The 26159-nt window shown below is 40.6% G+C and overlaps 2 protein-coding genes and 1 long non-coding RNA gene across 4 annotated transcripts in view; all 3 read right to left on the bottom strand.

The window, feature by feature from the left end:
* LOC132839165 (protein GPR108-like) overlaps positions 1-822 on the bottom strand; it is an 18357-nt gene extending 17535 nt beyond the window's left edge. Inside the window, exon 1 of the mRNA XM_060859990.1 lies at positions 316-822. Coding sequence (XP_060715973.1) covers positions 316-447 — 132 coding nt within the window. The 5' untranslated portion in view covers positions 448-822. The remainder of the gene's footprint in view (positions 1-315) is intronic.
* Positions 823-16406: 15584 nt separating this feature from the next.
* Positions 16407-18972, bottom strand: LOC132839699 (microfibril-associated glycoprotein 4-like). The gene is made up of 5 exons (XM_060860823.1): positions 18831-18972; positions 18176-18421; positions 17925-18021; positions 17445-17612; positions 16407-17025 (listed from the first exon to the last, which is right to left on the bottom strand). Exons 2-5 carry the CDS (start codon positions 18410-18412, stop codon positions 16748-16750), a joined length of 780 nt encoding a protein of 259 aa, XP_060716806.1. The 5' UTR covers positions 18413-18421; positions 18831-18972; the 3' UTR covers positions 16407-16747.
* Positions 18973-24354: 5382 nt separating this feature from the next.
* LOC132839700 (uncharacterized) lies at positions 24355-25601 on the bottom strand. Of its 2 annotated transcripts, none has more exons than XR_009647755.1 (3): positions 25462-25601; positions 24960-25052; positions 24355-24760 (listed from the first exon to the last, which is right to left on the bottom strand). It is a non-coding gene; the product is annotated as an uncharacterized LOC132839700 (long non-coding RNA). The 2 variants fall into 2 exon arrangements; XR_009647754.1 differs by having other exon boundaries at positions 24991-25052.
* Positions 25602-26159: the final 558 nt, after the last annotated feature.

Below are 26159 nucleotides of genomic sequence, written 5' to 3'. Positions count from 1 at the left end.
AACGCATTATAACGTGTGACTTATTGTAGTAATGTATATATGTCTTAATTAATTAATTAATTACTCAGGAGTGTCAGCAACAGATCAAGCGAACGTCACAACAAGAGATTCTCTACAAACATCTCTTTAATTTATCCTGTTTAATAAACTCCATGTTTAATGAACTGTTTAATAAACTACATGTTTAATGAACTCAATATTCCATGTTTAATAAACTGTTTAATAAACTCCATGTTTAATAAACTCCATGTTGAAGTGCTGGCGTCACAACTTTATGTAGCTTAGCATAGTTTAGCTTAAACCACATCAACTTACCTTCAAAGTGAGGTGATGGATTCTGGCGTCGCTTAAACACACCAACACCGAAAGCAGCCCGTAAACAACACGGTGTAAAATCATCTTGTATATTCCACTGAATTTAACTCCTTTTCTATAAAAAGTTAGCATATGAAGCTGATTTTAACTTCTCCCACTTCCTCGGCTGTCATGTTTTTGTTCCTCAAACCCACTTTCGAACAAAACCCCGCCCCCTGCCCTGCGATTGGATGGCGCGTTCCCGCTGTCTGTGCGAGGATTTGTTCAAACGCTTCCTTCTTTCGTCTTATTCGCCCATACACGCAAACAGAACACGGAAGTAAGAGCGGATTTGTCAGAATACGGGTGGGAATAAACAACTAACGTTTCCTGGAATCGTAACATTTTACACGTCACTGACTGTATTAGCTACAGACGTCTAAAGACGTCGCCATAAGTTACAGCTAACTTATAAAAAATAAATGTGTTTTAGTTAACTTATTTTTTATAAGCTACGGCTAAAGCCAATATTAGTAATTAGTACATAAAATATATTTATCATTAAAACAACAACTTTTGTGTCCCTTTTAGCTTAATCTGTCAGGTTAGCCTAAAGCTAAAGTCTGTCAGGTTAGCTTAAGGCTAAAGTCTGTCAGGTTAGCTTAAGGCTAAAGTCTTTCGGGTTAGCTTAAGGCTAAAGTCTGTCAGGTTAGCTTCAACCTAAAGTCTGTCAGGTTAGCTTCAACCTAAAGTCTGTCGGGTTAGCTTAAGGCTAAAGTCTGTCAGATTAGCTTAAGGCTAAAGTGTGTACTGTATATCGAATAGATGCATTATTACTAGTTGTTGTTACCGACCTGTAATCAGCAGATGGCGCTGCCTCTCTGGCATTACAGACACTAACTTTATGCTAACCCTTGATCTTTTTAATATTTTTATGTAATTATTCTCCAATTTTCTTATGTTGTATAAAAAAAGTCTATATATCTTTTAAAACAGTTCATGAAATAAGCAACAATGTATGTTTACAGCTTTATAAGTGCTCTTACCCATTTTTTTTCCTTACCACATATAATATACTGATGAACTTTACCTACCTTATCTAGCTTGTTATGTCATTTGTTATCATCTACCTAACATTATTTAGGCAAATAACTTTCAGAATTTTGTTGTATTCATGGTTCAGCTGCTTGATTTCTGTTTCATTTTGTAGTTTGTCCTTCTTTCTTGTGAGGTTGTAAAGAGAGACCTGAGGTTTAATACTGTTAGGTTTGGACATTTTTACAGTAAGATAACCTAGTCTAAAAAAGGTCACCGTATTAATCAACCGTTTAAACACACAAACAAGTAGTGAATCCTGAAGGGAAAAAAATCATTATGAAAAAATTATGAATATTACAAAATCCTGTTACAAAAGAAAAAACAAATGGAAAGAGAAATAGAAATCCCCTAAATTTGCTTTTTGAAAAATAGTTTTAATAGCCATCCTACATTTGTGGAGTTGCAGCTCAGACATTACAGGAGAACCTCCAAAGTAAGGAACTTGTTCAGGATAAAAAAGCAGAAGAAGTAGTAAAAAATAATTTTATCTGTAAGAAGAAAAATTTGAGAGAACTGTCAGCTCATACACCGAAATGAACCACTGTTTGATGTTAGCAGCCTGACTAGCTAGCTTTAAAACTAGAATGCAATCTCACTCTGCTACAATGCTAGTGTTATTATTCTTTCACTCAACCAAACCATGCTGTGGCAGCTCTGATTGGTCTGCCGGATGCTGTTGCCCTGGCTGAGGGCTGGGTATTCCTCTACTTGAAAGGTCTGTGACAACAGAGTCCTCTGTCTGATCAGTCAGTCTGGACGAAGAAGGGCTGCCTGTCTTGTCTCGGTGATCCACTGCATTCAGTCCGGTAGGCCCTCCTTTGTCAGATCTGAGAAGGGGAAGGCTAGAGAGAAGAACTTAGAGACAAATCTGTGAACGTAACCTGCCAACCCCCAAAAGGCATGTAACTGTTTCTTTGTTGTGGATTGGGGTTAATCGCAGGGGCAAACTCTTGTAGTAACTGCTGACCAATATGATAACACAGGTACTGTATCTCGGTCAGCCTCAACTGGCACTTCTGGGGGTTTGCAGTTAACCCCGCCTTCTGTAGATGTTCCAGCACCTCCCCAAGTCTTTTATATGATCGGACCAGGTTGTAGAGTGTATAACCATGTAGTCCAGGTACTGTACGCTGCTACACAGGCATGGTAAGGGGTAGGCACAAATTGTTGTCCTTGTTGTTTGATGTGTTAATACAACAATTCGCCTTGGACTCCACGTTTACTTCCTCAATCTGTTCTGCCTGGCCCCAACAATGCTTAAACCATGCATCCTCTTTTTGCTCCCACCCAAAAGCCCCTTCTTGTGTAACCTGGTAAAACAACAGAGACAGGGTTTGTGTGTGTGTCTGTGTGTGTCTGCTTCAGCAGCACTGGCCTGGACCTTCTACTTTTGATGTGATGGTTTGGCTCTTTCAGATCAGGGATCTCATCTCACACCCTGGCTGATTTCCATGGGAGTGAGGGCATGCTCCAGTACCTGCCTCAAAGAAACGGTCCATTGCGACCCATTCAACCCCTTCTACAGGTCTCACTTTCTCTGGCTGTGGCCATCTTTTCGTTGCTCTTATGAGTTGATCCATCTTGGGTTTAATGGGTCATGCAATTGAGTGCATCTTGGGTTGCCACCAGGATGATAACATTGATGGAACGCTGCCTCAGCATTTTTCAGGGATCACTTGCAGCAGAAGACAGCAGGGACCTCATTGCATTCATTACACACAAGGGATTCTTCTTCAGGTGGTGCAAGGTACCTTATGGCTTGGTGTCTTTATCTGCATTTAAAAAAATTATGGTCATCATTCTAAAAAGACTCCAAAACATTATTAGATAGCAAATTATCTAGATAACATCATTGTTAGTGGATGGTAACTTCAGGAGCATAGTAATGCACTAAAAATAGGTTTCAATATCTCAAAGATGCTGGATTGCAGAATAAGTCCAGATTTCAATTCTAAAAGCTTGAAATTTTAGTGACATATGATGACTGCATAGAGATTCAGCTGGATCATCTGCAATTGTGGATGCATGTGCACCATCAGATGCTGTTCATTTGCATTCTTTGCTCGGCCTCTTCTCATGGTACACTAAATTTATTCCCAAATTAGTTTCCATAGTGGTGCCTTGCATGCCTGAGAGATGACAGTAAATTTCACTGGTCTGATGAAGTTCAAAAAAGCTTTGCTGAAATCATAGATCCTTGTATGAAGCACTGCTCTTGCATTATTTGACTCAAGGCTGCAAGTGGTCATCAGTGGAGAAGTGGAGTACATACATGTGGGGTCAGATTTACTATGTGGTTTGACCATCAAGCCTTAACTAAGCTGTGACCACAAAAGGTACTGAAAGAGCTAGCACATACTTCAGTGGGCTGCTCTGTTTTACTACACAGTTCAATACTGTGCTGAATCTCAAAATCATGTCAGATTGCCCTGCCTGCCCCTACATTTTACTTCAAATTTGATGTCAGGTATTGTGTTTGAGTTTTTTGCATTACTGTCCACTGGTCCAATTGCCATATCTTGAAGGATAAATTTGCTTTTCACACACTGTTCTGGACCCTCAGCACTGTGTAAATAAATTGCACACAGTTGGGCTCCATCTTTGGATCCTGTTCTACATCAGTACTACAGACTAATGCATGAGATCAATGTGCAAGATGATTTTGGTTTCAGAGGTTCTCAGCTGGTAAAATCTGGGGAAGGTCTGTGAGTCAGTGGTCCACAATGCATGTGAAAGCCATCAGGGAATTGTAAAAACACCACCAACAAAAGTCCTTTGTGAGATCTGTAGGTGGCACAAAATGGACACCCTTTTATCAGAAAAAAATACATAATATATGTCTTGAAGTAGCCTTTTCTGCATCTCTTGCAACAAAAGGATTGACTGCATTTTCTCTTCTAGGTGCAGCAACCCAACCACTCTAGTAAGTCACAATAAGACTCAGTTCTCTTTGCCAGAGTTTGCTGTGTTTCTGTAAATGAGAGACATTAAGCACATTCACACATTGGTGTATTACCCTTTTGTAAATAGAGCTATTAAAAACTTCCACAAAGCAAAGAAAGAACTCATTTAAATAAGAGTGGAATGTTGTTGGGTCCTTACATTAATGCACCACTTGATGACACTCAAGTGTCCTAATTCAGTCATATACAAAGTGAGAGGAGATGGAGAAAAAGCTGAGCATGTGCTTGTTCAGAAGAGTTATTAAGGTTTCCTAAGAGGATTTTGTTTTTGTGTTTCTTTTCTACATGCAGACAAATGCAGTGTTAAACGATGAGTTGACTATAACTTTTCATTGGCTAGTCTGAAATGCAACTTTTTGTGTTAAATAATGGAGCATATTGTGTTGTGATAAATGGCCATGCTTAGTGATTGTCAGTCAGGAGCCATATACATGTACAAAATGGGCCAACGTAATGAGCAAGGTATGAAGGATGTGTTTAGTGCTGTGCATGTATCAAGGTATTCTGATTAACCTGACCTTTTCTCTCATCATTGTCAGCTGTTATCCCTCATTCTCATTGGCATTTCAGTCCTTTCTTTCATTTGTATATTTAATTGTATTATTAAAACATGCAAGCAGGGTACAAAATTTACAATCTTAAGTATTTTTCATGTTTGATAATTTGTCTATATTCTGAATGCATTTGTTTATTTTTGTTTATAAGCTTTTAGAGACCACTGTATAATTTGAAAGTTTGTTTAATATAATACAGAGAAGTACAAATTTTACAGGTATTTGTAAAAATATTGTTTGAGAAAATATTTGAGATGGTGCAAGAGATTGGTAACAGGACAAGTATTCAAATAACTGAACAATAACCAAAAAAAGACACAAAGACAAACTCCTCAAGTATGAGGAAATGGGTGTGTTTTTTTCCTGTAACTGAGCTGATCATCAGTGTCTAAGACTGACTGGACCAGTCTAGCTGCCTGCTGGTCAAAGTACTTAATACTGTTTATATTTTCTCCTATATATAGATTGACATTATCATATTGTTTTTTATATAATAATATATAATAAAAAGAAAATATAAATATATAGACATTTAAAAACATTTAACTATATACTGTATATGTATATATTTACATATCTAGACATTATAAAATTAAACAGTAAAATCCTTCTCAGCTATACTTTGTGCAGGTGTATAAGGAAATGATTTGAAATGGTTGGTAAGAGGAAAAAGAGGAAATGATAAGGTTTTTACTGCATGTTGGAGAATCTGCAGCAGTTCTTTATGTCACACTCACTTATTTTCAACAGCAGAACTGTCATAATATCAAGCACAACTTTCTTCAAAGGTTCGTGTCTACAGTAATACCAAAAATCTTATGAGATTTCCTGTGGTTTATGCCTTTTATACACACAAGCAAAGAGTTCATTATGAATGAATGAACTACTTTATTGTCATTGTGTGTATACAGTTCTAACTGCGTCAGTATTGCACACGTGTTTGTGAGTATATTTACAGCATGTTCAGAGTATGTACAATACTAAGATATGTACAATTCTAAGATATGTACAATCATAAGTTTATTGTTGTTTTGATAGATGTAAACGTATAAAATATAAAATGTAGTGCAGCCTACAAGTGAGACAGTACAAAAAACAGTATACAACAATATTGTACATGTAAACAATGTTCGATGTTACGTTATGTTTGTATGTAAACAGTGCACACCGGCAGATAGTGTGGATGCATAATTGTAAGGTAAGGTATCCAGTGTGATTCAGAGCAGTCACACCTCTGGGAAACTGTTCTTAAATCTGGTTGTGCGAGAATAGATTTTTTTATAACACCTGCTTGAGGTAAAGCACTTCAAAGAGATGGTGGCCTGGATGTGTAAAGTCCTTGCAGATGCTAGTTGCCTTCCTGTCCTATATATGTCTTCCAGACCTGGGAGATGAGTGCACTGGAGATGACACATTAGAGCACTCTCCGGTCCACTGCCATGCAATAGAGATACCATGTTGAAATTCTGTTTGTCATGATGCTTTCTATAGAGCAGTGATAAAAAGTTACAAGTTAACAACAGTTCTTGTGGTAGTCTAGCTTTTTATCCAGTTGCAGAGTAGTGTCAGGGATCAGCCCCGACTTTTGACCATGTGCTATTGTTATTGTTGTTGTCACGTGTCTGCCCTGCTTTCTTTTACTCCTCCCTGTATCCACACCTGTTCCTAATTGTGTCTCATTGTCTTTTATATTTAAGTGAGCCACGTTGCCGATGGCAGCGCTAAATCATTAGCTACGTTTAGTTACGTTAGTCATCGTTAGTCATTGTTAAGTGTCGTCATTTGTATTGTTTTAGTTATCGTCTTTTACTGTGTTGTCTTTATTATTTATTAAACCCCTTTCATTTGAAGCTATCCTGCGTACGGGTCTGTCTCCTTCCTACCCTGGTTGTGACAAGTAGTGGAGGAAACGTGCTTTAAAGTTTAAACGCAATGAATCCTGTGCACCATGATAGTGTTGAAGATTTTCATTAACACCTTAAATCTTCAGTCTTTTTTCCAGTTTCATGTAAATAAGGTAATAGGAAAGGTGTGTTGTTAGAAAAATGAGGAATGTAAGACTGGACTCTGGACTGCTCTTGCTCAATATTTATTTTATTCAGAATATATTGGATTTTCGTTCATTATATGAAGTCGAAAAGAAGTGAAAGATTAATAAACACAAAGAACTTTTAATCAAAATTGCGTACAAGAAAAAAGTAATCCTTTATATAACTGTACCTATTTCATTAAGAAAGAAAACTAATACACCCGCGAATGGAGAATGTTATGTGGTATGCACCACAGGATAAAGCCAGATATTGAAGATTAGGATTAATGGATTTTTAGATTGTACTGAAAATCTCTGACCAGAGGCATTAAGAAATATTAGAATTTTTTACTATTCTACTTTTCTGGTTTTCTAGGTCTGGAAAGCTAAGGTTGTGAGATCTTCCACACAAATCCATCTGATCTTCATCGTGATGGTCTTCAGTGAGTAGTAGTAACCTTTCCAGGACTGCCACATGATTCCTGAATATGCTGTGCCCACATTCCTATATTTGTACAGGCCATTTGGGTTGGCATAGTGGCATGGCCACCAGCTGTACCAGAATTAGACTCGGCACAGTTTCCTGTTAGATCTTTGTCAAAAGTTGAAAAACCTCTTCCATTCACATAGGACAAAGAATCACCTACAAAAGACACAGTGTGAAGGACAAGCAAATCAATCATTCTGTAATGTGTTAAAGATAATGTACAGAAAATTGGCATTTGCTGACAAATCAACCTGTGTGTCTGTCTGCAGCCGTTTAAGTAGAAATTACTATTTAAGTTATTTAAATGCATTAAATATAGACAGTATGAGGTCTGAATACTGATGTGTGTAATTTCAGTATTAGAAGTGGTGTGTACTGAGTTCCAGTGTACTGGATCCAAGAGGAAATTCTCTCACTTCTGAGGAAAGGGGCCATAGAGCATGTTCCCCTCCCAGAGTGGGACTCCGGCTGTTACAGCCGATATTTCGTTGTTCCCAAGAAGGACAGGGGGATGCGTCCGATTTTGGACCTGCGGGCTCTGAACTGTACTCTGAAGACTTACAAGTTCAAAATGCTCATGCTCAAGGTTATTGTGTCCCAGATCAGGTTCAAAGACTGGTTTGTGACAATCGAACTCAAAGACGCTTATTTTCACATAAGCATTCTGCCAGAGCACAGGAAGTTCCTCAGGTTTGCTTTCGGGGGCTAAGTGTACCAGTATTGTTTTCTTCCATTTGGCCTAGCCCCTTCACCAACCACGTTTACAAAGTGCATGGATGCTGCCCTGGCACTGTTGGGTCTCCATGGCATCCGTGTATGAATTACCTGGATGACTGGCTCATTCTGGCCCAGTCGGAGGCTATGGCAGCCAGTCATCGAGATGCTGTGCTTGCCCACATGAGGTCTTTAGGCCTTAGGCTGAACCCAGGAAAGTGTGTGCTTTCTCCTTCTCAGAGAACCACCTTACTGGGGGTAGTATGGGACTCCACCACGATGCGGGCACATCTGTCTCCCACTTGGGTGGCTTCCATCTTGTCAGCAGTAAAAGCTATTCGGCTAGGCCGAGGCCTCTCTGTCACCGAGGCACAGAGGGTGCTTGGCCTCATGTCAGCAGCAGCCAACGTTTTCCCTTTGGGTCTGCTTTACATGAGGCCATTCCAGCTCTGGCTCAAGGGGTGCGGGCTTTCATCCTCGCAGACATCCCCTCAGGGTTATACGGGTTATGCGCCGTGGGCTTCGTACCCTTCTTATGTGGAAAAGACCCTGGTTTGTGGCCTTGGGTCCCGTTCTATAGGCGTGTCACCGTCGCAGGACTCTTTCGACGGACGCCTTGCTTTCAAGCTGGGGAGCAGCCTTGGATGGCCGCACTGCCCAGGGTCTATGGGAGGGCCCCTATCTCTCGTGGCACATAAATTGCCTGGAGATGAGGGCTGTGTTTCTAGCATTGAAACACTTTCTCCCACACCTCAAGGGCTATCATGTCTTAGTACGGACAGACAGCACCACGGTGGTGTCCTATATCAGATGTGGAAGCTTTGGGTCTGGCCCCTGAGGGGGACCAGTTCCTAGAGGCAGGCCTCTCATCTGATGTGACAGAGACTCTGCTAAATGCTAGGGCTCCCTCCACTAGGATGCTGTATGGTCTGAAGTGGAGGCTTTTTCACCTCTGGTGCAATGAACATTCTCAGGATCCAGTTCACTGCCCGGTCGGTACAGTGCTGGAGTTCTTGCAGTCTTGCTTTTCTCGGGGCCTGTCCCCGTCTACTTTAAAGGTGTACATGGCTGCCATCACCACGAACCACGAACCTGTCCTTGGGGCCTCCTTGGGTCTCTTGCTTTCTGCATAGTGTCAGGCAGCTGAGGCCTTCCTGTAGACCACGCCTTCCTTCCTGGGACCTCTCTGTGGTCCTGGAGGGGCTTCTGGAAGCCCCCTTTGTGCCCATGGAGTCAGCCTCTGAGAAGTTTCTGACCCTGAAGTTGGCTCTGCTTCTAGCCTTGGCCTCTCTCAAAACAGTGGGTGATTTGAAGGCTTTGTTGATTGCCCCCGCCTGCCTAGAATTTTCCCATGGCATGTCCAAGGCTATTCTGCACCCCAGGGCAGGATATGTCCCTAAGGTGCCTAGGATGGCGGGTTGTCCAATCATCCTGCAGGCCTACTGTCCCGCACCCCATGAGTACGGGATGTGGTAGCTCAGTGGTTAAGGTGTTGGGCTACTGATCGGAAGGTCATGGGTTCGAACCCCAGGTCCACCAGGCTGCCACTGCTGGGCCCCAGAGCAAGGCCCTTAACCCTCAGTTGCTCAGTTGTAAGTCACTCTGGATAAGGGTGTCTGCTAAATGCCATAAATGTAGTTGACGGAACAGGAGAGGCTGCATTTGCTTTTCCTGGTAAAAGCCTTGAGGACTTATGTCCACCGCTCTAGCTCGTGGCGTAACTCCTCGCCCTTTTTGTCTGTTTTGGGGGAAGGAATAGGGGTAATCCGGATTCCAAACAGCGCCTGGCGCACTGGGTAGTGGACGCCATTACTCAGGCCTATGAGATGCGCGGTCTTGCCTCACCTCTCGTGCATCAGGGCTCACTGTACTAGGGGCATCGCCTCATCCAGTGCCATGGCCAGGGGTGTCCCCCTTGAAGATATTTGTGCTGCGGCAGGTTGGTCCTCTCCGCACACCTTTATCAGATTCTATGACCTGGACTTGGACCCCACTCCAGGGTCCCAGGTCCTGCAGGGCTTTTGATATTCTGTCCCCAGTCTGCTCATGCTCTCTCACGGCCTCTGGCGCAGTCATCGACCAGTGTGTGGCAGTGTTGGTATTGGCGTTCCCATAGTGTCAGCCCTCGAAAGGGAACTACACCAGGTTACGTATGTAACCCAGTTCCCTGAGAAGGGAACGAGACCTACAGACAAATAGAAGCTGGAACAGTGTGACGTAGATGCCCTCATATGGACTTACTGGCGTGTAATCACTTCGTCACGTGTTATTTCCGAGCCATTAAAATGGTGTGTGTGCACACAGAGCTTCAGACACAACTTCCTCAAAGAAGCATTCTAATAGATTCAGCACTGATGCAGCATCAGTAAGACCATATAAGGGCATCTACGTCACACTGTTCCAGCTTCTATTTGTCTGAAGGAAGCGTGAAAGGACGCCCTGTGCGTGGCCAGTAACGCAGCAGGGAACCGGGTTACATACGTACATAACCTGGTGTAGTTTTCAAGTCACAAAAGAAGCCAAAAAAGCTACTTTTCAAGCGGCGGTTGAAGACTTACTTATTCAGGAAACACTTCAACTAGCACTTCCTTCCTTATCTTTTGCATTTTTTAAAAAAACAAAAAAACAAAAAAAAAAAACAAAACAAAACAAAAAAAAACACCTTTGACACTTTTTCATTGTAACTTTGAACAAATGTTTTAAACTCATGGTATCTTAAGTATGTAACTTAGTGATCCAGCATTAATGTATTCAATGTTAGAGATTTAAGCACTTATGTACGTCGCTCTGGATAAGGGCGTCTGCCAAATGCTGTAAATGTAAATGTAAATGTACTCTGCAAAGCTGAAAAGCAGGTTTTTAGCTAACAATCCTGCATCAGTGTGGAAAGGTCTGCAAGACAAATTTTATACTGATGAAAGTAAATTTTGTCTCACATTGATTATGGGTGTTTGACAGGAAACACTGTTGTTGCTTGTGACTCTAAGAAGCAGAGGCTGAAAAAGAATTAGAATCCATATGCAGAATTTTACTAGAAAACAAGAGCCTACAAGCCGAAACATGAGACAAAGGAAATAACAGAAAGCAGTTAGTGAGGCAAACAAATAAGAAGCACAGAGACAAAGAGAGCAACTCCTAAACTAAAAGAAAATTAGAAATCAAATGATAGCAATAGAACAAGGCTTGGTACTCAGGTAAACTGACGATACTTTACAAAGTATACATGGTGTGGTCATGTTATTTAAGTAATTAAAATCAGAAGCGAATATAGTGAACAGTAAGTGTTAATATTTGGGTGATGGTGCAATAGATGATGTTACAGTGGTGATTGAAGTGCATAAAACCAATGTGCATGAAGCCAGAGTACATAAAAATACAAATCTGTAGAACACTTCTTTGATTCTGTTTATAAGCTTTCAAACATTATTCTGTATTATTTTAAAGTCTGTTGTTTAATGTAATACTAAATATTATAGGTATTTTTGAAAGTATTGATGGAGATGACAAAAGAGAAGGAGAGGGAACTGCACTGTTGTTATTTACTGGTGTGCTTATTATATTATATTATATTATATTATATTATATTATATTATATTATATTATATTATATTATATTATATTATATTATATTATATTATATTATATTATAGTTTTCTAACTTAAAATCTGATTAATTTGAAATAAATATTAGGTGTGGTACTCTAATGGAAAATTTTAGAATGAGATGTTGTTTGTGACTAAAAGTTGATGATAAATACCCATTGTAACAACTGATGGGGGATTTTTCTTTTTCATGTTTCACAGAGTGTTTGGTCTTGTTGCACAGCAGTACAAATACATTTTTAAAATTTTTACTCCTACCCATGCCTGCCAGTCTGTTATTTTCTCCAAAATTCCACAACAGTACAAAAAAATGAAAATGACACATTTAGAAAAATCATTAAATATGAGAAAATTAGTGTGTTTTTTTCCTAGAAATCAGAATCAGAATCAGAATCAGATTCAGAATCAGAATCAGAATCAGAAAGGTCTTTATTGCCAAGTATGTTTCCACATACAAGGAATTTTTTCTAGTACAGGAGCTCCACAGTGTAAACATGTAGCAATGGTAAGACATGAACATATAAATAATAGACAGTTGTATGTGCAAATTGTAATATAAGTGTGCAAATTGAAGTAAAGATGTGCAAATTCAAATATAGATGTGCAAAATAAAATATAAATGCGTACTTGCAGACAATGTAAGAATAGGTATTGTTCTGTGTATGTTAGGTGTCCATCAGATGTATGTTAAGTGTTCATCAGATGTATTGCCTGAGGGAAGAAACTGTTCCTATATCTGGTCGTTTTGGTACACAGGGCTCTGTAGCGTCGGCCAGATGGCAACAGTTCAAATAGTAAGTGTGCTGGATGTGAGGAGTCCAGAGTGATTTTCTTTGCCCTTTTGCTCACTCTGGAGAAGTACAGGTCTTGGAGTGTAGGGAGAGTTGTGCCAATGATTCGCTCAGCAGTCCGAACTACCCTCTGTAGTCTCCTGAGGTCGGATTGGGTGGCTGAGCTAAACCAAACAGTCACTGAAGTGCAGAGGATGGATTCAATTATTGCAGTGTAGAACTGTTTCAGCAGATCCTGTGGCAGGTTGAACTTCTTCAGCTGGCGAAGGAAGTACAACCTCTGCTGAGCCTTTTTCACAATAGAGTCAATGTGAATGTCCCACTTCAGGTCCTGGGAGATTGTGGTTCCCAGGAATCTGAATGACTCCACTGCTGTCACAATGCTGTCCATGATGGTGAGTGGGGGGAGAGCAGGGGGGTTTCTCCTGAAGTCCACGATCATCTCCACTGTCTTGAGCGTGTTCAGCTCCAGGTTGTTAAGGCTGCACCAGACAGCCAGCCGTTCCACCTCCAGTCTGTAAGCAGACTCGTCACCGTCCTGGATGAGGCCGATCAGTGTGGTGTCGTCTGCGAACTTCAGGAGCTTGACAGAGGGGTCATGAGAGGTGCAGTCATTCGTGTACAGAGAGAAGAGCAGTGGGGAGAGAACACAGCCCTGGGGGGCGCCAGTGCTGATGGTGCGGGTGCTGGATTTGAGTTTCCCCAGTCGCACTAGCTGCTGCCTGTCTGTGAGAAAGCTGGTGATCCACTGACAGACAGAGGAGGGCACGGATAGCTGGGATAACTTGGGCTGAAGGAGTGATGGGATGATGGTGTTGAAAGCAGAGCTGAAGTCCACAAACAGGATCCTCACATAGGTCCCTGGTCTGTCCAAATGCTGCAGAACATAATGCAGTCCCATATTGACTGCATCATTCACAGACCTGTTTGCCCTGTAGGCAAACTGCAGAGGGTCCAGTAAGGGTCCAGTAATGTCCTTCAGATAAGCCAGGTGTTCAGCAGTTCATCTCTGGTGAAACTGACCGGATTTCCTTGATAAAGTGCAGGAAAAACTAACAAAAACAGAGTAAACACTGAGGAGCTAAGCACTGAGGCTGCCATCCGCGGCGCCATCTTGTTAGTCTGAGTTGATCGTAAACATCAAAGGCAGACAGGACCAGTCCAACTAGCTGCCTGCTGGTCAGAGAACTGAATACTGTTCATATATGCCCGGTTTAATGATTGATGTTATCAGATTGTTCTTTATATTTTAAAATATTTCACTATGTATATATATATATATATATATATATATATATATATATATATATATATATATATATATATATATATAATAAATTAAACAAAAGTGCAAGAAACAGTAATAAACTAAACAAAGTCAGTGTTTGTGTGACAATCATTTGCTTTAAAACACACCAGATGTCTCAGGTACACTGCCTGCAGGTGCATAAGAAAACAAGTTGGGAGGTTTTACTGCGTAGGACAATCTGTAGTAATTCAATATAAGATTGTCACATTCACTTCTTTTTCTCCAGCAGTAGAATTGTCTAAAATTTCACCTTTTGCAAAATATGTGGCTTACTTTCCTTACATACAAACATTTTCCTACATTACATTTTCTGTTGGAAAAGTTGCAAAATGTTGTGTACTGATAATACAGGAGAATAAAAATAAAACTAAACATAAATACAACTTACATGTATACAAAATATACAGCTATACAGACAGGTCCATAAATATTCAGACACTGACTTAATTATTTAAGCAGTCTACAAGAGTATAATGAAATCCACCCATCCATCCATTTTCTACCGCTTATCCGGGACCGGGTCGCGGGGGCAGCAGTCTAAGCAGGGACGCCCAGACTTCCCTCTCCCCAGACACTTCTTCCAGCTCTTCCGGGGGGAATACTGAGGCGTTCCCAGCCCAGCCGAGAGACATAGTCCCTCCAGCGTGTCCTAGGTCTTCCCCGGGGCCTCCTCCCGGTTGGACATGCCCGGAACACCTCCCCAGGGAGGCGTCCAGGAGGCATCCGGAACAGATGCCCGAGCCACCTTAGCTGACTCCTCTCGATGTGGAGGAGCAGCGGCTGTACTCTGAGCTCCTCCCGAGTGACCGAGCTCCTCACCCTGTCTCTAAGGGAGCACCCAGCCACCCTGCGGAGGAAACTCATTTCAGCTGCCTGTATCCGGGATCTTGTCCTTTCGGTCATGACCCAAAGCTCATGACCATAGGTGAGGGTAGGAACGTAGATCGACTGGTAAATAGAGAGCTTCGCCTTGCGGCTCAGCTCTTTCTTCACCACAACAGACCGGTATATCGACCGCATCACTGCAGAAGATACACAGATCCTCCTGTCGATCTCCCACTCCATCCTTCCCTCACTCTTGAACAAGACCCCAAGATACTTAAACTCCTCCACTTGAGGCAGGAGCTCTCCACCAACCTGAAGGGGGCAAGCCACCCTTTTCCGGTTGTGAACCATGGCCTCGGACTTGGAGGTGCTGATTCTCATCCCCGCCGCTTCACACTCGGCTGCAAACCGTCCCAGGGCACGCTGAAGGTCCTGATTTGAGGAAGCCAACAGGACATCATCATCTGCAAAAAGCAGAGACGAAATCCTGTGGTCCCCAAACCGGACTCCCTCCGGCCCCCGACTGCGCCTAGAAATCCGGTCCATATAGATAATGAACAGGACCGGTGACAAAGGGCAGCCCTGCCGGAGTCCAACATGCACCGGGAACAAGTCTGACTTACTGCCAGCAATGCAAACCAAACTCCTGCTCCGGTCATATAGGGACCAAACAGCCCTTAGCAGAGGGCCCCGGACCCCATACTCCCAGAGCACCCCCACAGGTCACCATGAGGGACACATTCGAATGCCTTCTCCAGATCCACAAAGCACATGTGGACTGGTTGGGCAAACTCCCATGAACCCTCCAGCAACCTGGCGAGGGTATAGAGATGGTCCAGTGTTCCACAACCGGGACGAAACCCGAGGTTCCTCCTGAATCCGAGGTTCGACTATCGGCCGAATTCTCCTCTCCAGTACCCTGGCATAGACTTTTCCAGGGAGGGTGAGGAGTGTGATCCCCTGTAGTTGGAACACACCCTCCGGTCCCCCTTCTTAAACAGAGGGACCACCACCCCAGTCTGCCAGTCCAGAGGCACTGTCCCCAGCCGCCACGCGACGTTGCAGAGGCGTGTCAACCAAGCCTCACAACATCCAGAGACTTGAGGTACTCAGGGCGGATCTCATCCACTCCTGGTTCCTTGCCACTGAGGAGCTTCTCAACTACCTCAGTGACCTCAGCTTGGGGGATCGACGAGTCCACAACTGAGTATAATGAAATATAAATTAAATAATGAATAGGAGCAGATGTTATAAATTAGCAAGTGTTAGAAATTACACCAATTATTGTACATGGTCTTAAAGGGACAATAAACTGCTCAGATGTTGACCAGGTGTGTGTTATGCCTTCATTATAAATAAGCACATATAAGGTCTGTTACTACTGAGATATTACAGTGTGATGGTATGTTGTCTTGCAGACATCACTGATGTGATTGTTCAAGCTGCTTTGATTTGATAGAGTTTACCAACAAGGTGTCTTAATGAACAAGTGCAACATCCTTCAAAGGGTCACGTATACAGTATTACTAAGGAACTGCTGAGGTTTTTTAGTGGTTAATGACTTTATTCATCCCTGCTAAGCATATAGTAGAGTGTGTATAGTACTGTGTGTCATCTGCACACCATAATATTGAAGATTTTCATTAACACCTTAAAGCTGCAGTCCTTTTCCCAGTTTCATGTAAATAAAGTAATAAGCAAGGTGTGTTTTTACAAAATTGAGAAATGTAAGACTGGACTCAATTGCTCTTGCTCAATCTTTATTTCATTCAGAATATATTGGATTTTCATTTATTATATGAAGTTGAAAAGAAGTGAAAGATTAATGAACACAAATAACTTTTAATTAAAAATGAATATAAGAAAAAACAGTAACTGTACCTATTTCATTAAGACAGGAAACTAATACACCCGAGAAAGGAAGACATGACAGGGGTATGTACCACAGGATAAACTCAAATACTGATTATTAGGATTAATGGATGAGTAGATTTTGACATTTTCCTGAAGATCTGTCACCAATAGCATTCAGAAATATTAGATTTTCTCACTATTCTTCTGGCTTTCTAGGTCTGGAAAGCTAAGGTTTTGTGAGATCTTCCACACGAATGCGCCTGATCTTCATCACGATGGTCTTCAGTGAGTAGTAGTAACCTTTCCAGGACTGCCACATGATCCCTGAATATGCTGTGTTCACATTCCCATATTTGTAAAGACCATTTGGGTTGGCATAGTGGCATGTTGACCAGTACCCTGAGTTGTACCAAAATCCTCCAGCGTTAGTCTCGGCACAGTTTCCTGTTAGATCTTTGTCAAAGGTTGAAAAACCTCTTCCATTCACAAAGGACAACGAATCACCTGGAAAAGACACCACAGAGGACAGTGTGACAAGCAGTTTGAACATTTTAACAACGTGCCATTTAATGACAAATAAACGCTGTCATGTAACTTTCAGCAACCAACCAAACAGTATACTGTAAATGGAATTTCTGAGCTCCACATTCAGACTATTAAGTTCTCTATATATATTTGTACTCATGTCTAGAGTTTAATAGAATTGATTTAAAAAAAATGGGTTTATGAAATTGTATTATGTGTGAAGGATATTTGCATGCTCATCACTTTAAATTTATTATTTAGATTAGTTGAATACATAAAATATAGTCAGTGTTTATGTTAATCAGATGCACTCTACTGAAGTATTTAGTTAAGTAAGAGGTCTGAATACTGATGTGGGTAATTTCAGTATTAGAAGTGGTGTGTACTGAGTTGCTCACCTGCTCCTCCGTTGATGTAGCCAGCAATATTCAGCATGTAGTTAGTGGATTCTTGGCTGATATAGAATGTATTGTACTGGGCGTAGGCACTGCCTTTTTCAAAATCCTCCATGTCCACTCTCAGCTGATACTTCTCTGTGTTGGTCATCACGTACATGTTCTCCAGACCTGAAATTAAATTTATCAAAAAAATAAATCATGAGCTTTATTATACATGAGTACCATTCACTGCACACACTAAAAGAAGGAAATTCCTAATAATAGAAAGAGCTGTATCAAGGGCTGTTTTTTAACTAGAGAATAATGAGTATAAAAAGAGCTATTAATGTGATAATTACAGCTAGGACTGTTCATACAACAGTAATCTTATATATTTGTAGTACTTTTATTTAGCTTGCCTTATACTTATTATATCATCACATTTATTTATATATTTATTTATATAATTATTTGTTTGTTTGTTCTACTGTGTTCTCTCACCTAGCCAGTATTCACCAGCAGGATCACCAAACCCATTCTTATACTGCTGCCATGGTCGATAGAAACTCACATTGCCATTGATTCTCCTCTGAATCACCTGGTTTGTGGATTATACAGCATGGTGTACATAGGAAAAAAACAATGAGGGAAAATTAATAGATTTCAGAAAACCCGAAGCAAACAGTTCATCACCTTTATTTACCATTAGAGTGATTTCACTCAGCCTTAAACAGATTCATGTTCTTACTCACTGTCCACTGCTCATCCTGGTGGCCACCATTTTCCAGGCAGCCCATATCACAGTACACATTCACAGGTTTATTAGGCCCTGCTGGGTAAATGGTGTACACTCCACTGGGAACAGAGGCGTTCTCCATTACGCTTATCTTTAGATCATAAACATCTTCACAGTCCAGTGGCAGGGACGTGTTAAAGAGAGGAGTCGAGTGGCCCAGTGAGGACAAAGTCAACATCAGGAACAGCAGCATGACTTGATTCTGTAATCAAATAATAATAATAATAATAATAATAATAATAATAATAATAATAATAATAATAGTATAAGATGTCTATGTTAATATAGAACATTTTAAGCATTATAAGCTAAATATGTAATAAAACAATTGACACTCATTAACTTAAAATTCATTAAAAAATGAATAAATATTTACAGGCAAATAATTTTCATCTCTCAGTAATAATTCAACATTACACATAGTGAGTTTAATTGGTTTGATTTTACCAACTAATCAGTCACAAAAAATGTTTATTATTATTATTATAACAAATTTTCAAATTACATTAATAGTTTCTATACATAATCACAATTGTAAGAAAGTGTTCATTTAGTTGATTATTAATCATAGGTTTATCTTAGCAGAAATAGCTGTTTGCGTTTACACTCACCTGTGCTGGATCTAGTGTGCAGAATATTATTATGTGAGTTCAATAAGATAATGATGCTCCAGCATCATTTGCATCTCTTTAAATAGCTTAAAAAACAGCTTGGCAAAAATCCAACATTTTTTGGTGAGAGGCTGAGCACGAGCTGGTACGAGGTTTGACAACAAATGATGAGAAAAACAGAAGATTAGCAGAATTATCGTATTCTATCTAAATGTAACCTAACATATCCATACAGGGGTCTCCTGTGCTTTAAAACAATGTTTATTTTAATCCTTTTTTATTCTACAAACTAAAAAGGATTGATATATTTTTACAGCCATGTGATTGATTACGCATGATCTACACGTAAGCTGAGATTCAAGTGGACCTGCATTCCTGTCTTACCCTGCATTGTATTGTTTGTTCGATCACTAAGTTTTCACAATAAGCATGTACAGTATGTTATGTATGAAACATAATTAGAAAATGAAAAATCCTTTAGTTAATAGAGTTACATGTGCAGTAGACGAAAACACGAATCCTTTCTATATACAGAGTGACATTGACTCCATGTCTAAATCATTCCATTTCAGATTGATTTATGTAGAGCTTGAAACATTAGTTTTGCTCTGTGTGTATAATCTCCACTCCTGTTAATGGTTTAGTCTGTTTTGTTGAATAATCAAGTCTAGCTATGACAGTATAAGTAAAAGGAAGAGCCAGAAGGTGAGATAAATATGTGGGTATTCTGGGACATTAAGTGATCAGCCGCTCCACCATCAACAAACCTGGAACCTTAAACTGGGGGTACAGCAACATCCATCCATAGGATCTAAATTAGGTTTCTTAATGAGCGGCCAAATAACTGCCAACTTGAAGGATTTAGGGATGTAACCTACAGATAGCGAGGAATTCATAATATTAAGAAGAGGCTCACCAGCCTTATGTAACACTTGTTTCAGTAATATAGTTGGAATGGGGTCTAGTGAACAAGTTGTTGGTTTAGCTGTAGTAATAAGTTTATCTAACTCTTCCTGTCCTGTACTTGTAAAGCACTGTAGTTGTGAGTGTAGAGCTTTAGGTGAGACTGAGTCACAAGGTGCTCTCATATGTTGAACATCAACTATTTTGTTCCTGATACTTTCAATTTTATCAATGAAGAATTTCATAAAGTCCTCACTACTGAACTGTGATGGAATAATATGTGGTCTCTCTTTTGGCTCTCAACGAAGGCGGTCGCATTTTCTCTCCCTCTCCTCCCCCTTAATTTCCCTGCTTTGCTCCTCTCGTCTCATCTATTGTCTTATACTTTGAGAGACTCTCTCTGCACTGCTCTCCAAGCTAAAAAATATCATGGATTTGATAAACTGGTCTCTCAACGCAATTGACACCATCTTCTCGATGAGAAGCTTAGGTTCAGGGCAACCTGACTGCCCTGCCGGATCGTTCGCAGCTGGCTATACGATGGACGCATGGGAGAAGTGGTGGGTCGTGTGTCTGGTGGCTCTTTCCGTGGAGGACATTGAAGATATCTACCTATTCGGAACCATGATAACAGGAGTTCTGCAGATTGGATTAGGCATTGCCCTGGGTTATCGAGAAAATCAGAAAACGGTGACAGCTGTCCAAAACCTCCCAAGGCTGCCCGTCATGATCGATGCAGTGGGCAGAGTGGTCAGCACTGAGGCTGGGACTAATAACCGCAATATGGATAACATCACGATGAAGCTCACTGCTTTGGATACTGCTTTGGTTAACATCACGGAGAAGCTCACTGCTTTGGAAAGGAAAATTGATCGATTTGGAGACCAGAATGGACTAAGAGAGTAGTCGTGTAAATTGGAATGTGTCTACTCGCCCAAACAAACAATCCCAATCTTATCTGATTTCGGCTCCCCTCAACCAGCACTGGCCTCGGCCAAGGCCGCTGTTGGAACAACAATTCCCCTGGAAGAGCACTGCAGCGAGACGCTCTTGCGTTCCTCCCCCCATTTCCACAGACACCTGCTGATTGTTGACTCTGTCTGGGACCTGATCAAGGCTGTCTCCATGGCAACTTGCTGTGTATCGCTATGACAATCTTGCACCGAGATTTGATTCCGGGAGCAACGACTCTCCAGGCCTACACACTTATACATACACACACACACACACACACACACACCCACATACAGTATATAAAGATATGCACTCACCCCCCCACCCCCATCCCACATCTTTGCCGCTTTGTACCGCCCGTCTAACAAGCAGGTCTGCGACCAGCGCCGAAGATAAAGGCTGCAGGACCTGATGGCTGCTTGCCTGTGCTGGATTACCTCCACCCCCCACTCCCCACCACTATTGCAAGTTGTGTGTTTATGGCGTACTGTTTATGTGCTTATGTTGCTGAGGTGTTTTTCCTGTTCCCACACTGTACTCCCCACCAGAGCATAGTCTGGGGGTTGTTTTTTTTTCTCCTCCCTTCCATCATGTTATGCTGTATTTCTTTTCAATTCCCTGTCTTCCTGTCCAGTCCCCCCTGAAATATTGTATGGACAGGTTGATGGCTAATTTCACGGTACCTGTGACCAGTGACAATAAAGGCTACTACTACAGTTCTCTGTTTTTTTGTTAATCTAGCCACTGTGCTAAATAAAAACCTGGGGTTGTTCTGGTTATTTTATATGAGTTTGCTCATGTGCTCAGAGCCCTAGCAGCTTTTAGAGCCTGTCTATACCTGGACATACTGTCCTTATATGCAATTCTAAAAACCTCTAATTTAGTTTATCTCCATTTTTGCTTGAGGTTACGGGTTGCTCTCTTGAGGGTGTGAATATGACTATAAGTACTGCACAAAGGAGTAATCCAGCAAAGTAAATCCAAGAAAGAGAGACCACAGACTGAAATTCTGACATCAGGCCACAAAACAGGTAAATCTTCACACTCTTTTCCACAGTTGATTGAGTGGAAAAACTCTGACACCAACCTGAGCAGATAAGATGGCTGTCCCTGCTCCTCAAGCCATGACTTCCTGTCAGAAAACGATCTTTACCATGGACTACCATGGACTCCCATTACGACATAAGTAATAGTGTAAACTGACCTAAATATCACAATTGTTCACACATATTTTCAGTTTTTTTCAAGAGAAAAATGCCATGAACAGTAAATACATCAGTTTACATTTACAATTCAGCCATTTGGCAGATGCCCCAATCCGGAGGAACATTCAAAAGTACTTTTAAATCTCTATCAATTAATACATTGACACTGGCTCACTAGGTTGCAAACTTAAGATACCATTAACATATCTAAAGTCTGTTCAGGGTTTTTTCTTTTTCTTCTTTTGTATTAATACACATGTAAACAAACAGGGGAAGAAGTGCTAGTTTAAATGTTTCAGGAAGAAGTAGGTCTTCACCCGTTGTTTAAAGATAGCCAGTGACTCAACTGTGTGGATATCCAGTGTAAGTTTATTCCACCATGTTGGTGCCAGAACAAAATTGGGTCTTGCTGTATGCCTACCTCTTACCCTGAGAGATGGTGGTACAAGTCGAGCAGTGCTGGTAGATCTGAGGGAGTGAGGCACAGTATGATTAGTAATAAGAGATTTGAGGTAAGAAGGAGCTGATGAGCCAACATCACCACATGACAAATGGGAACACAGTGAATGGCAACTGAAATTTTTTTTAATCGCTCAATAATATGTGTTCCATAATAATTTAAAGAATAAGACCAGAAGATCTGGTTTATTTTTAGCTGTATCTGTTTGGTGTGGCCCAGAGTTAAGTGGCATGCCTGGGTTTTCCCTTTCTGTTTGAGAGTGCACATGCATGATTTTTCTGCTTCTTCTCATTGGATTGTTTCTCTTTCAGCCCTACTTCAGTGGGCTGCTCATTTGCTCTGTTTTACTACACAGGTCAATACTGTGCTGGAGCTCAAAATCACATGTCAGATTGCCCTGCCTGCCCCTACATTTTACTTCAAATTTGGAGTCAGGTATTGTGTTTGAGTTTTTTTGCATTACTGTCCACTGGTCCAATTGCCATATCTTGAAGCTGTTCACACACTGTTCTGGACTCTCTGCACTGTGTAAATAAATTGCACACAATTGGGCTCCATCTTTGGATCCTGTTCTCAGCTGTTAAAATCTGAGGAAGGTCTGTGAGTCAATGGTCCACAATGCACATGAGGGCCATCAGGGAATTGTAAAAACACCAACAACAAAAGTCCTTTGTGAAATCTGTAGGTGGCACAAAATGGACACCCTTTTATCAGAAAAAATACATAAAATATGTCTTGAAGTAGCCTTTTCTGCATCTGTTGCAACAAAAGGATTGACTGCATTTTCTCTTCTAGGTGCAGCAACCCAACCACTCTAGTAAGTCACAATAAGACTCAGTTCTCTTTGCCAGAGTTTGCTGTGTTTCTGTAAAAGAGAGACATTAAGCACATTCACACATTGGTGTATTACCCTTTTGTAAATAGAGCTATTAAAAACTTCCACAAAGCAAAGAAAGAACTCATTTAAATAAGAGTGGAATGTTGTTGGGTCCTTACATTAATGCACCACTTGATGACACTCAAGTGTCCTAATTTAGTCATATACAAAGTGAGAGGAGATGGAGAAAAAGCTGAGCATGTGCTTGTTCAGAAGAGTTATTAAGGTTTCCTAAGAGGATTTTGTTTTTGTGTTTCTTTTCTACATGCAGACAAATGCAGTGTTAAACGATGAGTTGACTCACTATGATATAACTTTTCATTGGCTAGTCTGAAATGCAACTTTTTGTGTTAAATAATGGAGCATATTGTGTTGTGATAAATGGCCATGCTTAGTGATTGTCAGTCAGGAGCCATATACATGTACAAAATGGGCCAACGTAATGAGCAAGGTATGAAGGATGTGTTTAGTGCTGTGCATGTATCAAGGTATTCTGATTAACCTGACCTTTTCTCTCATCATTGTCAGCTGTTATCCCTCATTCTCATTGGCATTTCAGTCCTTTCTTTCATTTGTATATTTAATTGTATTATTAAAACATGCAAGCAGGGTACAAAATTTACAATCTTAAGTATTTTTCATGTTTGATAATTTGTCTATATTCTGAATGCATTTGTTTATTTTTGTTTATAAGCTTTTAGAGACCACTGTATAATTTGAAAGTTTGTTTAATATAATACAGAGAAGTACAAATTTTACAGGTATTTGTAAAAATATTGTTTGAGAAAATATTTGAGATGGTGCAAGAGATTGGTAACAGGACAAGTATTCAAATAACTGAACAATAACCAAAAAAAGACACAAAGACAAACTCCTCAAGTATGAGGAAATGGGTGTGTTTTTTTTCCCTGTAACTGAGCTGATCATCAGTGTCTAAGACTGACTGGACCAGTCTAGCTGCCTGCTGGTCAAAGTACTTAATACTGTTTATATTTTCTCCTGTATATAGATTGATGTTACCATATTGTTCTTTATATAATATATATATATATATATATATATATTTATATATATATATATGGCAGAGTGGTAAATGGAAGGAAAGCACAATTTGCAAACCTAAATATGTAAATGAACAGACTACGCCACCCTGGGACTTTCACCCAGGGAAATATGAATCACCTCACAATACTATAAGGATCACAAGTTCGTTCTACCAATTAATGAATGAGCAGGAGACATGGGTACAAAAAAAAGATACAATTTAATCTATTGACACAACCAGTAAAATAAAGTTTCAGAATGAACAAAAAGAAAAATCAAAAACTCATGCAGGGCTGCAGCTGATCAGCACAAGACAGGCTGAAACAGAAGTAGATTTAAATATCCACACCATGCATGTGCTCAATCACAACACACTCACTCAGTGCTCAGTGAAATTTCTGTCGGTGGTCACACAGCACGCAGTGCACAGAAACACACTCAAAAAGAGAAGGAAAGTCAGGCCTCTCGGCCTTTTGGCCTACAGCTCCTGCAGAGAGTACACAAAACAGAAAAAACCTATATATGTTAAAATTGACAATGCTCAAACCAAGAAAACCCAATAAACAAAACAAAAAGAATAAAGATTTACAAAACACTGGCGAAAGTATAAATCAATCTAAGAAAATATATAAATTAGATTTCAGGACAGAGCAATTAAATGAAGTAACAAAAGAATAACTAATTACCACACTCGGACTTCAGCAAAAGGCTTCCTACCTCAAGGTAACAGTGTCAGAGAGAGAGAGGGTAACAGTGTGGATATAAATCAAGAAACAGATCTGAAACCAAAAATAAACAATTACAAGAGAAAGCAATTTAGCGAGGAGCAAAGCAATTTAACACGGAACACAAAAATTAGCACGGAACAAAACAACAGCATTGTCCCGGGAGCAATGTGCAGCCTCAACTGCACATACAGCAGAAATTCTCTGGAACGTAACAGAAAATATTATGCACATTAAGTAAGTGCAATTGAAAAAATCTAAAACCTCCCAACCTCCCAAAAGAAATACAGCCGTCCGCCACACCAAATCACAGATACAGTACTGGTTCAGTAATAAACCGGATACAGATAGACATCAGGTAACGAAATAACACTGACTGGGGGAAATACAAAGCAATTAACACTACACCTCCTGGCATTTAAACTAGCGTCCCACGTAAAATGGATAAAACAAACTCACATACCTGAGGGTAGACAGTCTGTCACAACAAAGTTTGTTTTTGACCCTTTTCTTTCCGTTGCGAAACACTACAATAAAGCATACGTGCGGCATTAGCCTATTGTATGACCACAACAAAACCGCTTAGCCATGCTGCTAACAGCCTCTTACCTCCCAGGTAACTGAAAGTGACTGGAACAATGCGGAACCACCGCACAGCTAGCCGCCCCATTAACACCCGGCGGCCCCTGTTGAAACACGGAACCGGAAACCGGAAGAGCACCTCAAAATGACCCACGTTCAATCACCATGAACCTGACACCCTTCCTTATATGCACCGGTGCTCTCCGATAGGCTATTACTACCTGACATCACAACAATAAACTATCCTGCCACATATATATATTGTCATATCTAGACATTATAAAATTAAACAGTAAAATACTTCGTATGTGATGTGTCGTATATTGGACATGAGTTATGTTAATAAAATATCATCACGTTGACCACGGACTGTCTCTGTAAAATTTATTGGACAAACAAAAAGATGTCAGAAGACGGCAAGGACTTTTTGCCTGCGAGTCAATCAGTTTTGTAGAAAACAGAATTGAGAAGTTTTCTCAACACCATGCAGTGATGGCGGATTGTTTTCGGAGACCAGACCTGCTCACTTTTGATGGAAAATCATAGACAATTGGCGAATCTTCGAGCAAGAGTATGACA

Source organism: Tachysurus vachellii, chromosome 24 (assembly GCF_030014155.1).
Source record: "Tachysurus vachellii isolate PV-2020 chromosome 24, HZAU_Pvac_v1, whole genome shotgun sequence".
Classification (NCBI taxonomy): Eukaryota; Metazoa; Chordata; class Actinopteri; order Siluriformes; family Bagridae; genus Tachysurus; species Tachysurus vachellii.
This window is presented reverse-complemented; position numbering and strand designations above follow the sequence as displayed.